The sequence below is a fragment of the Lethenteron reissneri genome, chromosome 58 (assembly GCF_015708825.2).
Source record: "Lethenteron reissneri isolate LAM-NWPU_2019-01 chromosome 58, ASM1570882v1, whole genome shotgun sequence".
Taxonomy (NCBI): domain Eukaryota; kingdom Metazoa; phylum Chordata; class Hyperoartia; order Petromyzontiformes; family Petromyzontidae; genus Lethenteron; species Lethenteron reissneri.
Window position 1 is genome coordinate 2,491,796 of NC_083836.1, and position 18,174 is coordinate 2,509,969.

An 18,174-nucleotide genomic window follows, 5' to 3' on the forward strand; every position below is an offset into this window, starting at 1 on the left:
AGGAGGTGAGGAGGAGGTGAGGAGGAGGTGAGGAGGAGGAGGAGGTGAGGAGGAGGTGGTGAGGAGGAGGTGAGGAGGTGGTGAGGAGGAGGAGGTGGTGAGGAGGAGGTGGTGAGGAGGTGGTGAGGAGGAGGTGAGGAGGTGGTGAGGAGGAGGTGGTGGTGAGGAGGAGGTGAGGAGGTGGTGAGGAGGAGGAGGTGGTGAGGAGGAGGTGAGGAGGTGGTGAGGAGGAGGTGGTGAGGAGGAGGAGGAGGAGGAGGAGGTGAGGAGGTGGTGGGGAGGAGGAGGTGGTGAGGAGGTGGTGAGGAGGTGGTGAGGAGGTGGTGAGGAGGAGGTGGTGGTGAGGAGGAGGAGGTGGTGAGGAGGAGGAGGTGGTGAGGAGGAGGTGAGGAGGAGGTGGTGGTGAGGAGGAGGAGGTGGTGAGGAGGAGGAGGTGAGGAGGAGGTGAGGAGGAGGTGGTGGTGAGGAGGAGGAGGTGGTGAGGAGGAGGTGGTGAGGAGGAGGAGGTGAGGAGGAGGAGGTGGTGAGGAGGAGGTGGTGAGGAGGAGGTGGTGAGGAGGAGGAGGTGGTGAGGAGGAGGTGGTGAGGAGGAGGAGGTGGTGAGGAGGAGGTGGTGAGGAGGTGGTGAGGAGGAGCAGCAGGAGGAGGAGGAGGAGGTGAGGGTGAGGAGGTGAGCAGCAGCAGCAGGAGGAGGAGGAGTTACTCGCATCTCGATGCGCCACACGCCCTTCCTGGTCCGCCCCTTGCCCCTTGCGCTTAAAAACTCCGCGTCACGACGCCTGCCGCTCAGTCGACACCTCGGGACCGCCAGCAGCTACAACAGCAACAACAACAGCAACAACAACAACAGCAGCAACAACAGCTACAACAACAACGGCAGCAACAGCAACAACAACAGCAGCTACAACAGCACCAACAGCAGCAACAACAGCAGCAACAATAGCAGCAGCTACAGGACGAGCAGCAGCAGGAGCAGCAATGGCATCGCTCCCAGCAGCTCCAGAAGTAAGGCGCCAAACTGCAGATCTACCCACGTACCTACCCACCCACCTACCCACCTACCCACCTACCCACTCACCTACCCAACCACCCACCCACCCACCTACCCACTCACCCACTCACCTACCCAACCACGTACCCCACCCACCTACCCACGTACCTACCTACCTACGTAGCTACCCACTTACCTACCCACCTACCCACGTACCTACCCACCCACGTACCTACCCACGTACCTATCTACCCACCCACCTACCTAACTACCTACCTAACTACGTACCTACCCACCTACCTACCTACGTAGCTACCCACCTACCTACTCACCTACCCACTCACCTACCCAACCACGTACCTATCCAACCACGTACCTACTCACCTACCTACCCACCCACCTACCCACCCACCTACCCACCTACCTACTCACCTACCCACCCACCTACCCAACCACGTACCTACCCACCTACCCACTCACCTACCCAACCACGTACCCACCCACGTACCTACCCACCCACCCACCTACCCACCCACCCACCTACCCACCCACCTACCCACCCACCTACCCAACCACCTACCTACTCACCTACCCACTCACCTACCCAACCACGTACCCACCCACGTACCTACCCACCCACCCACCCACCTACCCACTCACCTACCCACTCACCTACCTACCCACCCACCTACCCACCCACCTACCCACCCACCTACCCACCCACCTACCCACCCACCTACCCACCCACCTACCCACCCACCTACCCACCCACCTACCCACCCACCTACCCACCCACCTACCCACCCACCTACTCACCCACTCACCCACCCACCCACCTACCCACCCACCCACCCACCTACCTACCTACCTACCCACCCACCCACCCACCTACCTACCCACCTACCCACCCACCCACCCACCTACCCACCCACCTACCCACTCACCTACCCACTCACCTACCCACTCACCTACCCACTCACCTACCTACCCACCCACCTACCCACCCACCCACCTACCCACAATACAATTCTAAAGCTCTAGACGAAAGTCCCCATGAGTGGCGGCTGCTCTAAGAATGTGCTTAGTCCACAAACACATGTCAGCCCCCCCCTCGCCCCCGGGTCCTGTGGCATATATATAACATATGCCACAGGACCCGCCGAAGCATCTGAGAAGTTTAAAAAGACCAGCGAGGGATGATCTGACTTTGCCATAACGGGGTTCGGCCCACATGAGCCGTTGCTCGGGGCTTGTAGAGAACCATTAGCGGGTCTTCTTGGTTCTTTCGGTAAAGTCACGTAGAAGGGAAATAATAAAATACTAAAAATAAAACATAATAAAATATTTCTCACGACGTTTCGGCCACAACGCGAGCAGCCGTCCTCAGGTGAAGAACAGGTCTGTCGGGAAGACAGACCTGTTTTTCACCTGTTTTTGACCTGAGGACGGCTGCTTGCGTTGTGAGAATTATTTTATTATGTTTTGTTATTTTATTATTCCCCTTCTACGTGACTTTACCGAAAGAACCAAGAAGATGAATCCCTGCAGTCACGAAAGCTTTAAATCGAAATTAGCGGGTCTGTACAGCGTATCCATCATCATCATCGTCGTCGTCGTCATTCACATGCGGGATGGAGGAATACCCCGGCCTCCTGTCAAAGGCATCGTGGATGAGACACGGAGGTAGAGCAGGAAATAGGATGAAGTGCACATGCAGAGCGGTTGTTATGGCAACTCTCGTGCCACGGTACTTGCTCGCCTGTCGCCGTGGACACGGAGAACGACGAAGATGTCTCGTAACGCAATCCCCGCCAGCTACGATACCAACTGTGTGAACACCGCGTGTACCAACCTGCCTTGCCCATCACCTACTCACCTGCCTCAACTACTAAGCTGCTTTGTCAGCTACTCAACTGACTTGTCAGCTACTCACCTGCCTCAACTACTCGCCTGCCTCGCCTGACAACTACTCGCCTGCCTTGTCACCTACTCACCTGCCTCAACTACTCGCCTGACTTGTCAATAACTCATCTGACTTGTCAATTACTCAACTGACTTGTAAGCTACTCACCTGACTTGCCAATTACTCATCTGACTTGTCAATTACTCAACTGACTTGTCAACTTCTCACCTGACTTGTCAATTACTCAATTGACTTGTCAACTTCTCACCTGCCTTGTCAGCTTCTCGCCTGCCTTGTCACCCACTCACCTGACTCACCTGACTTGATTGTGAGGCATGTTGGTGTTTGTTACTCTCTCCCTGTTCAGCAGAGAGAGAGTGTGGGTGTGGTGTGTGGTTTGTGATTTGAATGTTAGCGAGAAACGTCAAATCAAGGCCGGCACGGCACACCAAGAGGTGGGTGACCCAGCACCACCCCCGGCCGCCTTTGTCTCCCCAGTGGCGCTCTCGATATAAACACCGCCACAAGTACTCGCTTTGAGGCTGAGTCGACCTAGGGGGAGGCAAATCGTCGCCGGAATCGACACTGGGGGTCCGAGCCGGCTGATCGGTGGCGCAGCGCGCTAACCACGGCGCCACCGCTCCCCTGCACTCTTTGAATATCGACCACCGTGACAGCGGCAGCATCGCCCCCTGCCGCTCAAACTTGGCAGCACCCTCCTGGAGTCTTGTGCCACAGCAACCACGAGCTGAGCTCCTCCCCATCATGAGCCGTGGTCGCTCCACTGCTGGATGAATGCCTCCCCCCCCCTCCCTCCCTCCCCTTCTCCCTCCCGTGTCTCCGTCTCCCTGGTGGTGGTGGATGTCCTCCCCCTCCCCCGCGGCTCCCTCCTTCGACTGCCGCTCCGTGCTGAGTCTCGACCATCGGCCACCGCCGTCCCCCTCTGGGCGTGACGCCTCCTGCCCAAGCCCCACCACTCACTCCGCTTCGCAGTCTGCACGATGCCTCCTCCTCCTCTACCCCCCAGCGTGTGTGATCATCACCACCATGGTCTATCTACTGCTGGGCGGAGATCGATGTGGTGATGATGGTGGTGATGTATCTACCCCGCGTGTGATCATCACCACCATGGCCTATCTACTGCTGGATAGGAGATCGATGTGGTGATGATGGTGGTGATGTCTCTACCCCGCGTGTGATCATCATCACCACCATGGTCTATCTACTGCTGGATGGAGATCGATGTGGTAATGATGGTGGTGATGTATCTACCCCGCGTGTGATCATCACCACCATGGCCTATCTACTGCTGGATGGAGATCGATGTGGTGATGATGGTGGTGATGTCTCTACCCCGCCCGTGTGTGTCCTCTCGTCCGCGTGCCCCCCCCGCCCCCCTCTCACTCCCTCGGTGGAACTCCCAGCGTGCCCATCTCTTTGTGATTTCGCAATAACCGCCATGACGACATCGCTCGAAGCGGACGACGTGATTGGTCCTCGCGACGCCTCCGTAGCGTCGCTGGCCGTGGCTGACCTCCTGACCTCTCGCTTTGACCCCCCCTCCCTCCCTCCCTCCTTCCCTCTCTCCAGGGCTTCCCCGCCACTGTGGTGGTGGAAGTCAAAGTTCAGAGGTCGGGCGGAGTTCACACGTACATCGTGACGGAGGTGGCCTTCCTCAACCACCCACGTGGCCTCATCAGGTGAGAGGAGTGGGGGGGGGTAGGGCTTGAGGGAGAGGGGGGCTGTGGGGGGGGCTCAGGTGAGGGGGGGGGGCTGAGGGGGGGGCTCAGGTGAGGGGGGGGCTGTGGGGGGGGCTCAGGTGAGGGGGGGGGGGGCTCAGGTGAGAGGGAGGGAGCTCAGGTGAGAGGGGGGCTGAGGGGGGGGGGGGCTCAGGTGAGGGGGTGGGGCTCAGGTGAGGGGGGGGCTCAGGTGAGAGGGGTCTCAGGTGAGAGGGATCGAGCTCAGGTGAGAGGGGGGCTGAGGGGGGGGCTCAGGTGAGGGGGGGCTCAGGTGAGGGGGGGGCTCAGGTGAGGGGGGGGCTCAGGTGAGGGGGGGGCTCAGGTGAGGGGGGGCTCAGGTGAGGGGGGGCTCAGGTGAGGGGGGGGCTCAGGTGAGGGGGGGGCTCAGGTGAGGGGGGGGGCTCAGGTGAGGGGGGGGGCTCAGGTGAGGGGGGGGCTCAGGTGAGAGGGTTCTCAGGTGAGAGGGAGGGAGCTCAGGTGAGAGGGGGGGCTCAGGTGAGGGGGGGGGGCTCAGGTGAGGGGGGGGGGCTCAGGTGAGGGGGGGGGCTCAGGTGAGGGGGGGGCTCAGGTGAGGGGGGGGCTCAGGTGAGGGGGGGGCTCAGGTGAGGGGGGGGCTCAGGTGAGAGGGGGGGCTCAGGTGAGGGGGGGGGGCTCAGGTGAGGGGGGGGGGCTCAGGTGAGGGGGGGGGCTCAGGTGAGGGGGGGCTCAGGTGAGGGGGGGGCGCAGGTGAGGGGGGGGCTCAGGTGAGGGGGGGGCTCAGGTGAGGGGGGGCTCAGGTGAGGGGGGGGCTCAGGTGAGGGGGGGACTCAGGTGAGAGGGTTCTCAGGTGAGAGGGAGGGAGCTCAGGTGAGAGGGGGGGCTCAGGTGAGGGGGGGGGGCTCAGGTGAGAGGGGGGAGCTCGGGTGAGAGGGGGGTGCTCAGGTGAGAGGGGGGGCTCAGGTGAGGGGGGGGCTCAGGTGAGAGGGTTCTCAGGTGAGAGGGAGGGAGCTCAGGTGAGAGGGGGGACTCAGGTGAGGGGGGGGGGGCTCAGGTGAGAGGGGGGAGCTCGGGTGAGAGGGGGAGCTCGGGTGAGAGGGGGGTGCTCAGGTGAGAGGGGGGAGCTCGGGTGAGAGGGGGGTGCTCAGGTGAGAGGGGGGGCTCAGGTGAGGGGGGGGGGGCTCAGGTGAGGGGGGGGGCTCAGGTGAGGGGGGGGCTCAGGTGAGAGGGGGGGGGCTCAGGTGAGAGGGGGGGGGCTCAGGTGAGAGGGGGGGGGGCTCAGGTGAGAGGGGGGGGGCTCAGGTGAGAGGGGGGGGGCTCAGGTGAGGGGGGGGCTCAGGTGAGAGGGGGGGGGCTCAGGTGAGAGGGGGGGGCTCAGGTGAGGGGGGGGGCTCAGGTGAGGGGGTGCCACAGAGTGAGAGGGGGTCGTGGTGCTGCTTGGGGCCACTTCTGCTCCGTGCGTAGCCCACCGTGTTCGTCGGCAGTGCGGGGGAAGGACAACAACACGTGCTGCTGATGCTGCTGCTGATGATCATGCTGATGATGATGCTGATGCTGCTGATGATCATGCTGATGATGCTGCTGATGATGCTCATGCTCATGACGCGACTGATAATGCTGCAGATGACGATGCTGATAATACTGCTGCTGATCATGCTGCTGCTGCTGCTGATCATGCTGTTGATGCTGCTGACGATGCTGATGATGCTGCTGCTGATGCTGCTGATGATGATCACGCTGCTGATGCTCCTGCTCCTGCTGCTGTGTTCCCCTGACACAGGAAGGGGGACCTCATCCTGGAGGTGAACGGGGTCCCCCTGCAGCACGTGACCCCCTCGGAGCTGGGACTCGCCGTGAGCTCCAGCACCATGCTCACCATGGTGAGGGCGTGCGGGGGGGAGGGGGGGCGTGCGAGTGGGGGGGGGGGGGCGAGCGAGTGGGGGGGGGGCGAGCGAGTTGGGGGGGGGGGCGAGTGAGTTGGGGGGGAGCGAGCGAGTGGGGGGGGAGCGAGCGAGTGGGGGGGGGAGCGAGCGAGTGGGGGGGGAGCGAGCGAGTGGGGGGAGGGGGGGGCGAGCGAGTGGGGGGGGGGGGCGAGAAAGTGGGGGGGGGGCGAGCGAGTTGGGGGAGGGGGAGTGGGGGGGGAGATGCGGCAGGTGGCTTTCCCAGTGGATGGTAGAGTTGGTGGGTGAAGTGGATGAATGGGTGAGTGGGTTGGTGGATAGGTGGATGGGTGGGTGGATGGATGAATGGGTGGGTGGATTGGTGAATGGGTGGGTGGATTGGTGAATGGGTGGGTTGGTGAATGGGTGGATTGGTGAATGGGTGGGTTGGTGAATGGGTGGATTGGTGGATGGGTGGATGGATGAATGGGTGATTTGGTGGATGGGTGGATTGGTGAATGGGTGGATTGGTGAATGAGTGGGTGAATGGGTGGATGGATTAATGAGTGGATGTCTGAATGGGCGGGTGCGGTGAGCGGTATATGAGTGGGTGGGTGGATGAATGGTTGGATGGATGGATGAATAAATGAATGGTTGGATGGATGGATGAATAAATGAATGGGTGGGTAAATTGTGTGGCGATGGCCGGCTTGTGGCGGTGGGGAGGGGGAAGGGGGTGTGACCGTGGAAACGCGTAGCATGGGGGGGGGGGGGTGTGTGGCTCAGGGTTCTGGTAAACACACGCACTCGTGAGGAATGTAACACACAAAACCCGATGGTTTAGTGTGCGGAGCGGAAGGGGGTGGCGCTTTGGGCAGCGAGACCACAACAACAACAACAGCAGCAACAGCAAACAGGCAGCGTCTTGCGAGTTTTCGTACTCTTCCCAGCGTCAATGCTCCTGGTTCCCGCACATCTTCTTTGCTTTGCCGGCCTGGTGAGAGCTTCAGGTTCGGCGCGACGGGGAGGGATGTGGAGGGGACGGGGAGGGAGGGAGGTGGAGGGGACGGGGAGGGAGGGAGGTGGAGGGGGTGGGGAGGGAGGGAGGTGGAGGGGGTGGGGGGGGAGGTGGAGGGGGTGGGGGGGGAGGTGGAGGGGGTGGGGGGGGAGGAGGCGGGGAGGGAGGTGGAGGAGGAGGCGGAGAGGGATGTGGTTTCGGGAAAATCCCGCCAGCGTCCTCATCAGCATGTGAATTGGTTGGGACTTGAATAGAGACTTCCGGTGGAGTTGGGGGGGGTGACAACAACGGCGTGTTGTCTTTGCATATGGCCTTAAAAGGCAATATGCGAATGTTTAATCATAGTGGAGGAATCCGATAAGCTATATAAATCTTTTTCACAGATGTCCAGCAGATTCGCAGATGTGCAGGAGTCAATGTCCACTTCCCGTGTGATGCTCTGAAGAAGGGCCATTGCTCGAAACGTTGGCTAGCATGTCTATGTATAATTTGAAAGCCGCGCACACCGTTGGCGTGGTTGTCTGTGATTGTGTACAGCAGCAGCGTCACCACGTGGTGTGATTACGAGAGTTCTCGTCGCGTTATCAGCATCGCCACCACCACCACCGCCATCGCCATCATCATTACCATCATCGCCATCATCGCCATCAGCACCATCATCGGCACCATCATCATTACCATCATCATTACCATCATCATCACCACCAGTACCATCATCATCACCATCATTATTACCATCATTGCCATCATAAGCACCATCATCATTGCCATCATCATCACCATCATCATCGCCATCATCATTACCATCAGCACCATCATTACCATCATCATCGCCATCATCAGCACCATCATTACCATCATCATCGCCATCATCAGCACCATCGTCACCACCACCAGTACCATCTCAATCTAGATACTGGGCTCTGCGTGCGTGTAGGGGTGGAATTTCCATGTCCCTCCACCCCCACTCCTGACCCACCACCACCCCCCATAGCAGCTTTTCGCCCAGAGAGCGCGCAGGCTGTCACATCTCAGCGCTCTCCACTCCTCCCTCTCTCTCCGCCCTCTCTCTCTTGCTCACAAAACACTGCCATCACCTCTCCGCCCTCTCGCCAAACTCTCCTCACTCCCTGCCTTCGACTTGTGCAGTCTGTCTCTCTCTCTCTGTCTCTCTCGCTCGCTCTCCCCCGTCTCCTCTCTTCTTTTACTTTTTTACGATCAGAGGAAACAAGAAGATGCTCGGTGTAATTGGCACTTTGCTTCGTTCATCATTTCGTAATTTTTTTTAAAAATAATAACTTTGCTTTATGTAAACGCTCTCTCGCTCGCTCTCTCTCTCTCTCACTCAATCTCTCGCTCAATTCTCGCTCACTCTCTCGCTCACTCTCTCGCTCACCCGCTCGCTCACTCTCTCGCTCACTCTCTCGCTCACTCTCTCGCTCACCCTCTCGCTCACCCTCTCGCTCACCCTCTCGCTCACCCTCTCGCTCACTCTCTCGCCCACTCTCTCGCTCACTCTCTCGCTCTCTCTCGTTCTGCACGCAGCCCTTCTCGCAGTTACTCATCGCCCTCTCATCGCTCTCTCTCTCCTCTCCGGTTTCCAGGACATCCATCGCGAGGAGAGCGACCAGAGCCCGCGCAGTCCCAGACCCCGCAGCCCCCGGAGACCCACCACCTCCCAGGGAGGAGGGGCTCCGGCCGCCGTGGTCCCCTTCCCGGCCGTCGATCTGAGTCGCGAGGCGGTGATGCGATGCAGCGGCTGGGAGACCGAGTGCCTTCCCCTGCACCTGAGCCTCACGGAGCAGCAGGATGATGCCCAGGTGAGCGGGGGGGGGGGGGGGGGGGGGGGCTCACCGGGTGGGTGAGTGTGTGTCTCTCTCTCTCTCATCATCATCACGGTGGCTTTGAGATGTTAACTAACTCGCCTGGTGTACAGGAGGTCGTGGGTTCGATCCTGACCCTGATGCCTGCTGCTGTATATTTGGAGCTGTGTGTCTCTCTCTCTCATCATCATCACGGTGGCTTTGAGATGTTAACTAGCTCGCCTGGTGTACAGGAGGTCGTGGGTTCGATCCTGACCCTGATGCCTGCTGCTGTATATTTGGAGCTGTGTGTCTCTCTCTCTCATCATCATCACGGTGGCTTTGAGATGTTAACTAACTCGCCTGGTGTACAGGAAGTCGTGAGTTCAATCCTGACCCTGATGCCTGCTGCTGTATATTTGGAGCTGTGTGTCTCTCTCTCTCATCATCATCACGGTGGCTTTGAGATGTTAACTAGCTCGCCTGGTGTACAGGAGGTCGTGGGTTCGATCCTGACCCTGATGCCTGCTGCTGTATATTTGGAGCTGTTTGTCTCTCTCTCTCATCATCATCACGGTGGCTTTGAGATGTTAACTAGCTCGCCTGGTGTACAGGAGGTCGTGGGTTCGATCCTGACCCTGATGCCTGCTGCTGTATATTTGGAGCTGTGTGTCTCTCTCTCTCTCATCATCATCACGGTGGCTTTGAGATGTTAACTACCTCGCCTGGTGTACAGGAGGTCGTGGGTTCGATCCTGACCCTGATGCCTGCTGCTGTATATTTGGAGCTGTGTGTCTCTCTCTCTCATCATCATCACGGTGGCTTTGAGATGTTAACTACCTCGCCTGGTGTGCAGGAGGTCGTGAGTTTAATCCCGACCCTGGCGCCTGCTGCTGTATATTTGGAGTTTGCGTCTCTGTCTCTCTCTCTCTCCCCGTGGTCTTGTGGATTTTTCTCCCGAGTCCTCCGGTTTTGTTTTCTCCACATTTTAGAATTAATGTCTTTGTAATTGCTACACATTTTCACGTCATTTTGAGTAGACCCTTAGTTGGGCTATCATTTGTGGCCAGGTCGTTCAGTGGGCCTTGCCTAAGATAACAAAAAAATAGTTTAGTTTAATAGTTTAGAGTCATCCTTTCTCTGAGTCGTCCTCTCTCTTTCTCTGAGTCGTCCTCCCCCCCTCTCTCTCTCTCTGAGTCATCCTACCCCCCTCTCTCTCTCTTTCTGAGTCGTCCCCCCCCCCCTCTCTCTCTGAGTCGTCCTCCCCCCCCCTCTCTCTGAGTCGTCCTCCCCCTTCTCTCTTTCTCTCTCTCAGAGTCGTCCTCACTCTCTCTCCACACAAGAAGCGGACAACCCCGCGGAACTGCCACCAGTCCGGAACAGTTTCCGACACGCAACCGATTTTCCACGGCTTCATCTTCCTCTTCCTCCTCCCGTCCCTCCCCTCCGCAGCCCGGCAACGGCGCGTGCGTCAAGCCGGGCCACGCCACGGTCGAGGGCTTGGACGTCGGTGACGGTGAGCGCGGCTGGGAGGAGCTGCTGGAGGAGGCTCTGGCGCGGAACGGCGAGGGCAGCCTGGCGCTCATCTTCCGTCGGCCCGACTTCATGGTGATGAAGATGCGTGGCCCCGAGGAGGCTTGCGGAGCCTGCGGGAGGCTCGACTGCAGCACGGAGCACGTGCAGGCGCGCCGCACCGCGCTCAGCTTTGCCGCCGGTACGTGGGGGTGGTGGAGTTGAGAGGGTGGGGGGGGGGTGGAGATGCTGAGAGATATGTGGAGGTGTGCGGAGATGGATGAGTGGGGAGAAAGAGCAACACGGAGACCTGGGTGAGATGGGTAGTGGGTCATGTCACGTGCACCTTGATAGCCACACACACACACACAGTGACGCGCGCGCACACGCGCACACACACACACGCACGCGCACGGAAATACACAACAACAACAAAGAAATATTCCTCCCCACCCCTCGTGTAGCCTTAACAGACTGTAGGGGCAAGTGCTGTTAGCGAGTAGCACCTGTGAAGGCCGGCACGGCACACGAGGGGGTGGGTGACTAGCACACCACGCCCGGCTGCCTTTGTCTCCCCCAGTGGCGATGTTTACACACCGCACCAGGTACTCATTTGAGGATAGGTCGACCTAAGGGAGGCCCAGGACCGGTTTAGATAATCGTGTCCGGTGTGGTGGCCGTGAGCGGGAATCGAACTCTGGTCACCGGGTTCATAGCGCAGCGCTAACCGCGACACCACCGCTCCCCCACAAATACACAGACACACACACAACAACAACAACCGCCATTCGCCACTAAGTGGCGGTGACGTCACCACGACGCTTGTGCCAGGACTTGTGCACCTTGAGACCACGTGAAGTGTCGAACGCCCGCTGGCAGGAGGTCACGGGGCAGACCCAGGTGCCACGGGTCAGCTGACATACACACACCACACGCGCACAATACACGCGCACACTACACGCACACACTACACACTACGCACACTGCACGCGCTACACACACTGCACACACTACACGCGCGCACTACACGCGCGCACTACACACTACACGCACACACTACGCGCACACACTACACACGCTACACTACACACACACTACACACACACACTACACACACACACTACACGCACACTACACACACACACTAACGCACACTCCCAACCTCCACCTCCTCTTCACTAACCCCCCCCCCCCCCCCAGGCCGCAGCGGCAGCCTCAGCAGCCTGGTGCTGCGGCTGCTGCTCGAGGAGCCGCGTGTGCGTCTGCTGGACGAGCGGGACAGTGCGGTGACGCGCGCAGCCGACGGCAGCGTGCGCGTGGCGCCCTGTCGCAGCCCCGCACCCGACGCCTGTACGTGACCCCCGTGACCCCCCGTGACCCCCCGTGACCCCCGTGACCCCTGCACCACCGTGACCACCGTGATCCCCTCACCTCTGTGACCCCCGTGACCCCCGTGACCCCCGCGCCACCGTGAACCCCGCACCACCGTGACCCCCGCACCACCGTGACCCCTGCACCACCGTGACCCCTGCACCACCGTGACCCCTGCACCACCGTGACCCCTGCACCACCGTGACCCCTGCACCACCGTGACCCCCATGCCACCGTGACCCCCGTGACCCCCATGCCACCGTGACCCCTGCACCACCGTGACCCCCATGCCACCGTAACCCCCGTGACCCCAATGCCACCATGACCACCGTGACCCCCTCGCAACTGACCTCCATGACCCCCGTGACCCTCTCACCTCCATGACCCCCGTGACCCCCACGCCACCGTGACTCCCTCGCCACTGACCTCCATGACCTCACCTCCATGACCCCCGTGACCCCCCCTGCCACCGTGATCCTCACGCCACCGTCACCCCGTCCCGCCCTGGTTAATACTGCGGCGGGTGTTGGCACCGCCACCACTGCTCTGAAGCAGGGCCATTGCCTGAAACGTCGCGATGCACAATCTTCCCGCCTCCTTGCCAGCTGCCCCCCCCCCCGCCACCACGTGGGCTAAACACAATCGGGAATTTGAGTTGGCCCGAGCATCCCAGTATAGGATGGCAGAGCTGGGGCAATTGTTTGGCGGTGGGGCTGGTGCAGGCTACCCCGCTTCCCGGTGCCCCGCTCTCGTGATGACGATGATAACAATGACTATGGTAACTATGACGACGATGATGATCACTATGACGACGATGATGACTGATCACTATGACGACGATGATGATGATGATGACTATGGTGACGACGATGATGATGACGATCATAACGATGACGACGATGAAGATCATGACGATGACGGCAACGATGATCACTATGACGATGACGATGATAACGATGACTATGGTGACTATGACGACGACGATGATGATCACTATGACAACGATGATGACTGATCACTATGATGACTATGGTGACGATGATGATGACGACGATGGTGACGTCTGACGATGATGACGATCATGACGATGATGATCACAATGACGATGATGATGGTAACGATGACTGTGGTGACTATGACGACGATGATGATCACTATGACGACGATGATGACTGATCACTATGACGATGATGATGACTATGGTGACTATGGTGACGATGATGATGACGACGATGGTGATGACTGACGATCATGACGATGACGACGATGATGATCACTATGACGATGACAATGATAACGGTGACTATGGTGACTATGACAATGATGACGATGATGACGACGACGACGATGACGACGATGATGATGACAATCGTCTGATCTGTCCCTTGCCGCCCATCATCCCGCCCCCCCACCCCAGTCTGCATGACGATCTTCCGCTTCAAGTCGACGGTTCCGGTGGACGCCGGAGAGCCGGTGGTGCTGGGATTCTACAACTCCAACTGCTACTTGGCGTGCCAGGAGGGCAACGCACATCTCGTGAAGCTCATCGTGGAGGTGAGGGAGCCGCCCGCCCGCTCGCTCGCTCACCCGGCGAGGCTCTTTCCCCATCGCTGAGAGAGCCACGCCTCGAACCTTCCGCTGGGTTCACGCTCGCCCGTTCTGATCACCCGCACGCTCACTCACTCACGCTGACTCACTCACTCACTCGCTCTCATCACCCGCTCGCTCACTCACTCACTCGCTCACTCACTTTCATCACTCGCTCACTCACTCGCTCTCATCACCCGCACACTCGCTCACTCACTCTCATCACCCGCACGCTCACTCTCATCACCCACACACTCACTCACTCACTCGCTCACTCACTTTCATCATCCGCACACTCACTCACTCACTCTCATCACCCGCTCACTCACTCACTCGCTCACCCACTCACTCTCATCACCCGCACACTCACTCACTCGCTCACTCACTCTCATCACTCACTCACTCACTCACTCTCATCACCCACATGCTCACTCACTCGCTCTCATCACCCACACGCTCACTCACTCACTCTCATCACCTGCTCACTCACTCGCTCTCATCACCCGCTCACTCACTCACTCTCATCACCCGCTCACTCACTCACTCTCATCACCCGCACGCTCGCTCACTCGCTCACTCGCTCACTCACTCACTCACTCGCTCTCATCACCCGCACGCTCACTCACTCACTATCATCACTCGCTCACCCGTACGCTCACTCACTCTGATCACCCGCTCACTCACTCGCTCTCATCACCCGCATGCTCACTCACTCACTATCATCACTCGCTCACCCGTACGCTCACTCACTCTGATCACCCGCTCGCTCACTCGCTCTCATCACCTGCATGCTCACTCACTCTCATCACCCGCATGCTCACTCGCTCGCTCACTCATCATTTGCGCGACCACTCGCCCAATAGTCTCGGTCTGGTCACCAGTGACTCGCACGGAGACTTATATACTCACATAGAGACCCACAGACTCGCAGAGAGCCCTGTAGACTCGCATAGAGACCCACAGACTCGCAGAGAGACCTGTAGACTCACACAGACACCCAGGGACCCGCAGAGAGACCTGTAGACTCGCATAGAGACCCAGAGACTCGCAGAGAGACCTGTAGACTCACACAGACACCCAGGGACTCGCAGAGAGACCCGTAGACTCACACAGACACCCAGAGACTCACAGAGAGACCGGTAGACTCACACAGACACCCAGGGACTCACAGAGAGACCCGTAAACTCGCACAGACACCCAGAGACTCGCAGAGAGACCCGTAGACTCACACAGACACCCAGAGACTCACAGAGAGACCTGTAGACTCACACAGACACCCAGAGACTCGCAGAGAGACCCGTAGACTTGCACAGACACCCAGAGACTCGCAGAGAGACCCGTAGACTCGCACAGACACCCAGAGACTCGCAGAGCGACACGCTCAAATCCCTCATTATGATCGCTCCCTTCTTTACGCTCCCCCCCTCCCCTCCCTCACCCTAGACTCACAGCAGGGACGAGTTCAGGAGCATCACCAAGAGCAGCGACCTGTTCCGCCTCATCTTCTATCGCAAGGAGTTCCCCGACATGACCATGAGGTTCGAGTCGGCCCAGTTCCCCTCCTGGTTCGTCTACAGCGGCGAGCGCCAACTCGTCCAGATGCACAACCGCTTGAACACCAGCTACACGCTGCTCTCTTGACGGGCGACGAGGACGTGGTTGGGGCGACTTTGGGGCGACGTTTGGGCAAGATTGCATGTTCACCGGGATAGTGGGGAGACAAAGACTGCCGGGTGTGGGGGCTTGGCCACCTTGCCCTCTCGTGCGTGAGTGTGTGTGAGTGTGGGTGCGTGTGAGTGTGTGAGTGAGTGTGTGAGTGAGTGTGTGAGTGTGTGTGTGAGTGTGGGGAGCGGTAGTGTAGCGGTTAGCGCGCTGCGCTATGAACCTGGCGACCCGGGTTCGATTCCCGCTCACGGCTAACACCAGTGACGATTATCTGAACCGGTCCTGGGCCTCCCTTAGGTCGACTCAGCCTTAAATGAGTACCTGGTGCGGTGTGTAAACATCGCCACTAGGGAGAAAAAGGCGGTCGGGCGTGGTGCTGGCCACCCACCCCCTCGTGTACCGTTCCGGCCTTCATAGGTGCTCGCTAACAGCACTTGCCCCTACAGTCTGTTCAGGCTATACGGGGGATCTTTGTGAGTGTGAGTGCGTGTGAGTGAGTGCGTGAGTGCGTGAGTTAGTGTGAGTGAGTGTGAGTGAGTGTGAGTGAGTGTGAGTGAGTGTGAGTGAGTGTGAGTGAGTGTGAGTGTGTGAGTGCGGGGGAGTGGTGGTGTAGTGGTTAGCGCCCCGCTCTACGAACCCGCCGACCCGAGTTCGATTTCCGCTCGCGGCCACCAACACCGTCGCCGATTATCAGAACCGGCCCTCCGCTAGGTTGACTCGGCTTCAAATGAGTACCCGGTGCGGTGTGTAGTAAGAACACCGTCACTGGCGAAGACAAAGGGGGCCTGGCGCGGCGCTGGATACCCACTCCCACGCCGTGGCGGCCTTCATAGGTGCTGCTCGCAAACAGCTCACTCACTCTCATCACCCACTCACTCGCTCACTCGCTCACCCACTCACTCGCTCGCTCACTCGCTCGCTCACTCACTCTCATCACCCGCACGCTCACTCACTCTCATAACCTGCTCACTCACTCACTCTCATCACCCGCACGCTCACTCACTCACTCTCATCACCCACACGCTCACTCACTCACTCTCATCACACACTCGCTCACTCACTCTCATCACCTGTTCACTCACTCTCATCATCCGCGCGCTCACTCGCTCTCATCACCCGCACGCTCACTCGCTCACTCTCATCACCCGCTCACTCACTCACTTTCATCACCTGCTCACTCACTCACACTCATCACTCACTCACTCTCATCACCCGCACGCTCACTCACTCACTCTCATCACCTGCTCACTCACTCACTCTCATCACCTGCTCACTCACTCACTCTCATCACCTGCTCACTCACTCACTCTCATCACCCACACGCTCACTCACTCACTCTCATCACCCACACGCTCACTCACACTCATCACCCACTCACTCACTCACTCACCCACTCACTCACTCACTCACTCGCTCACTCGCTCGCTCACTCACTCTCATCACCCGCACGCTCACTCACTCTCATAACCTGCTCACTCGTTCGCTCACTCAATTTCATCACACACTCACTCACTCTCTCTCATCACCCCCACGCTCACTCACTCACTCTCATCACCCGCTCACTCACTCTCATCACCCGCTCGCTCACTCTCATCACCTGCTCACTCACTCTCATCACCTGCTCACTCACTCTCATCACCCGCTCACTCACTCGCACACTCTCATCACCCGCTCACTCACTCACTCTCATCACCTGCTCTCTCGCTCACTCTCATCACCCGCTCGCTCACTCGCTCACTCTCATCACCCGCTCGCTCACTCGCTCACTCTCATCACCCGCTCGCTCACTCGCTCACTCTCATCACCCGCTCACTCACTCGCTCACTCTCATCACCCGCACACTCGCTCACTCTCATCACCCGCTCACTCACTCGCTCACTCTCATCACCTGCTCACTCACTCGCTCACTCTCATCACCCGCTCACTCACTCACTCTCATCACCCGCTTGCCCCCACGCGCGCTGTGTGTGGGCATGTCAGGAGGTATCCTATTTTTATATTTATTTATACAGCTCCTCTGCTCGGGGCGCTTGGCAATGGCTTGACAAACCGGGTGGCAGGGAAGGAATGATGCGGCTGGCAGGGTCTGTACGGCGAGGTGTTGAGGAATCGGTGACGGCAGCGATAGAGTGGTACTGGTGGGGGGTTCACGATAGAGGAGTTCTTGCGGGTCACGAAGGGGGCGGGGGAAGGAGTGGAGGGGCGGGGGAGGGGGAAGAGAATTGGCAATGGAAATGAGGCACGTGTGCGTGTGTGTGTGTTCATGTGTTGGAACACGTGTGTGTATGTTCGGACACGTGTGTGTGGTATTTTTTTAAAACGGAAAATAATTTCGGGTTTCACGGTTATAGCTTGTGTTGTCATCGTTGATACAGTGTGTTTGTGTGTGTGGTGTGTATTAAAGAATTAAATATTACACAACTTCCTCGTGTCGCCCGCACAGACTGCTGTTGGTGAGTCGTGCCTATACAGTCGTGAACATACAGGTGTAGTGTCAACGATTTGGAGACAAAGTTTCTAGGAGACACTTTCTTTATTAATAACTTTTACGGTCTCGTCCGCACACTCTCCACAGTAGCTCAGCCCAGCCTGTAAACCACCGGCCGTCTAACACCGACGGCGCTGACTGAGATACTCTCCTTCGTAGCTCAGTGTCTAGTGGACACGGCGGCGACGAGATGAGTCCATTCCCAGAACCGGCAGCCTTGAGCCCCTCGCCCTCGGCTCCCT

At 58.8% G+C, this 18,174-nt stretch overlaps 1 protein-coding gene across 2 annotated transcripts; it reads left to right on the forward strand.

Annotated features, from left to right (window-relative positions):
* Positions 1-781: 781 nt before the first annotated feature.
* Positions 782-17,869, forward strand: LOC133357510 (uncharacterized). Of its 2 annotated transcripts, XM_061575474.1 has the most exons (8): positions 782-1,005; positions 4,485-4,594; positions 6,390-6,489; positions 9,112-9,327; positions 10,762-11,023; positions 12,022-12,171; positions 13,610-13,746; positions 15,223-17,869. In XM_061575474.1, exons 1-8 carry the CDS (start codon positions 979-981, stop codon positions 15,418-15,420), a joined length of 1,200 nt encoding a protein of 399 aa, XP_061431458.1. In that variant the 5' UTR covers positions 782-978; the 3' UTR covers positions 15,421-17,869. The 2 variants fall into 2 exon arrangements, with proteins under 2 accessions (XP_061431458.1, XP_061431459.1); XM_061575475.1 differs by lacking the exons at positions 782-1,005; positions 4,485-4,594; positions 6,390-6,489 and adding an exon at positions 8,603-8,751.
* Positions 17,870-18,174: the final 305 nt, after the last annotated feature.